This window comes from Echinops telfairi, unplaced genomic scaffold (genome assembly GCF_000313985.2).
Source record: "Echinops telfairi isolate 266 unplaced genomic scaffold, ASM31398v2 ScPeMD7_7469;HRSCAF=8507_0, whole genome shotgun sequence".
NCBI classification, from domain to species: domain Eukaryota; kingdom Metazoa; phylum Chordata; class Mammalia; order Afrosoricida; family Tenrecidae; genus Echinops; species Echinops telfairi.
Window position 1 is genome coordinate 77983479 of NW_022111372.1, and position 3033 is coordinate 77986511.

Below are 3033 nucleotides of genomic sequence, written 5' to 3' on the forward strand. Positions count from 1 at the left end.
ACACACACACACACCACACAGCACACACACACACACACCACATGGCATACACACACACACCACATGGCATACACACACACACACACCACACACGGCATACACACACACGGCATACACATACACACACACACCACACGGCATACACACACACAGCACACACACACGGCATACACATACACACACACACCACATGGCATACACACACACAGCACACACACACGGCATACACATACACCACACACGGCATACACACACACCACATGGCATACACACACACACGACATACACACACACACCACACACGGCATACACACACACACCACACACGGCATACATACACACGGCATACACACACAGCATACACACACCACACACGGCATACACACACCACACACAGCATACACACACACACCACACGGCGCACACACACACATACCACACACGGCATACACATACACACATGGCATACACACACACACACACACACACACACACGGCAGATGTCTGGCGAAGGTCGTCTACAAATCAAGGGACCCAGTGAACCTCGGGGCCACCGCTGAGTGTGGAACCCACCAGGAAGAGGTCAGAAGCACCAGGGAAACAAAAATCCCCGTCTGTAAAGCTGTCACCGTGGAATCTGGGGACAGCAGCACTAGGAAACCCAGACAGTCCCCGCTCAGGGCTGGGGCGTCCCATGGAAAGCACCCTGCCGGTGCCTGAGTGGCCGGAGGCCCTGACAGGCCTGAGACGGCTGCTTGGTGCTGCCGGCATCCTAAGAAACAAGAACGACCGAGGAACGCCTCACAGCCTTTCCTACTTGCTTCCTTCTCTGTCCGAGGAGACTTCCAGAAGTTGGTGGGAAATTCCAAGATCTCTTCTACTTTCCCAGGAACCACTAGAAGCCCCCTCATAATAGACAGTCATCACACAGCAAATGGTGACACGGAGGGCAGAGAAGGCACGGCCAGCCCACGGTTCCTTTTTCTGTCCATCCTTCCTTCCTTAAGAGCAAGCAAAAGGCACAGGTTGCTGGGAGGGCGCGCACGGCCCCCAGAAGTGAAATGAAAGCATTTCCACCGTTCTGGTAAGAGCGACCCTCTTCTCTGGGTGCAGACAAGGTCTGAGATAGACATCAGTGATCTCAGCAGTTTCCCTCCAGTTAAATGATCTCACGTTTGTAGGGAAAACCAGCACTGCCCGAGGTAAAGGTGAAGGGTAAAATTCGTGCTGGTGATTTACAGCTGGAACTTGTCTGTACTTGGAACATTATCTAACACACCGGGAAGAAATGGAGGGGAGGGAGGAGGAGGACTGCCATGGGGCCTGGGGGAGGAGGGCAGGGGGAAGGACGGGAGAGGGAGAGAAAAGGAAGCACACCGTTTTCTACTTTATACCTTTCCAGGCACATTTTCCCTGTTCGTGAACAGAAGCCTGGGCATTCATTTTGCCCCCTCTCTCACTGCCAGGGAGCCAATGCCCACTCACAGTGACCCTACAGGACAGGGTAGAACTGCCCCTCTGAGTTTCCGAGACTGTAATGGGTTTGCGGAGTAGAAAGGCCTGTCTTTCTCCCTCAGAATAGCTGGTGATTTCGAACCACTGACCTTTTGGATCCAGCACACATGCCACCAGGGCTCCTCATTTTGCCCTAGGCTCTGCATATCCACTCCCATCCGGCCCTCCAGACTCACCTCCCCCCAGGCTGCCGCCGGGGGCTCCACGGGTGGGTAGAACTTGGGCAGGTCCCAGGCGATCTTGGTCATAAACCACTTGAAGCTCTTGCAGTTGAGGGAGCTGCGGAGCTTCTTCTGGGCAGCGACATCCCCGGCGGAGAGGTGGCGGTACTCCGGCCGGCGCTGGTAAATATACTCGGCGTACTCATCCATCCACACCTCCGCTACTCGCTTCAGGTTCTGGAAGGCGACAGGTAGATGGAAGGTCAGGCCCTCTGAGGAACCGGTGGCAAGGGTGGGGGCAGGGGTGGGCACAGAGGCCTGCCTTTTGTATTCTATGTTGCACCTGGGCCGGAGCCCCACTACAATAGGAATGACAGGCTCACTGTTTCAAAGGCCAGCTGAATGGCTCTAGGTGGCCCGGGTGACATAGTGGTTAAGGAACAAGACTGTTAGCCGGCAGGCCAACAGTTTGAAAGCCTCAGCTGCTCTGCTTCCATGAAGATGTACTGTCTCAGAACCTTCTTGGCAGTTCTCGGCCCTAGAAGGTGGCTGGGCCAGAGCCCACTGGAGAGCAGCGAGCTTGTTTTGGGGTGGGACAACGGAAACTGTCCTGCAAACGAAAATGCTGGTGGTTTGAACCTACCTGGCTGCTCTGTGGGAGAAAAGACCTTCTCTTTCGAAAAAGATACAGCCCTACGGGGACGTCCTCTCCACCACAGGAGGCACAAGTACACTGGGTGGTACCCAATCAAAACATATGTCCATCTGAGTTTGTGTGTTTTAAAGATGCTACCATGGACAACTGCTTTTATCTTTCCTTCTTCCATTTCCTCTTCTTCCATCCTGGTGATGGCTCCTCCTCTGCCTGAATTTCCTTTTCGGAGGCTCGCCTGCCCCACTCTCAGTCACTATGGTCGGAGGATGACCCGTGGGACTACAGAAACCCTTGGCTGCAGGGGGCGGTCAGCAGTAAGCGTGGGGCCCAAGCCAAGCTAGTCAGAACCAAGGGGAAATGGCTTTTTGTGCTGTAACTATTGATGAGGGTGGCTCTACTTCTGCTGGGATTGCTGGCTATGCGGCCAGCCGAGTGTTGGGCCTTTGGCCATCATGTGAACAAAGCAGAGCCTAGGGCTAAGGCAAGAAGCACATGCCGACATTGAGTCCCTGGATCCACCTGTGCCTGAAGCCAGCTTATCTCAGGACTTTCCACGTATGTGAACCAATACATTCTCTTTCTGCATAAGCCAAGCTGAGTGTCTGTCATTAGCAACTAGAGAAATTCTATTCATGTCATAGGGTGAAAACAAAATGTAATTTGAAATCAAAAGGTCTAATTCCCCCAGCAGTTGGGATTTGA

The 3033-nt window shown here is 53.6% G+C and overlaps 1 protein-coding gene across 1 annotated transcript in view; it reads right to left on the bottom strand.

Moving 5' to 3' along the window:
• Positions 1 to 676: 676 nt before the first annotated feature.
• GALNT10 (polypeptide N-acetylgalactosaminyltransferase 10) overlaps positions 677 to 3033 on the bottom strand; it is a 54625-nt gene continuing 52268 nt past the window's right edge. Inside the window, exons 6-7 of the mRNA XM_045284709.1 lie at positions 1668 to 1913; positions 677 to 772 (exon numbers count right to left, since the gene is read on the bottom strand). Coding sequence (XP_045140644.1) covers positions 677 to 772; positions 1668 to 1913 — 342 coding nt within the window. The remainder of the gene's footprint in view (positions 773 to 1667; positions 1914 to 3033) is intronic.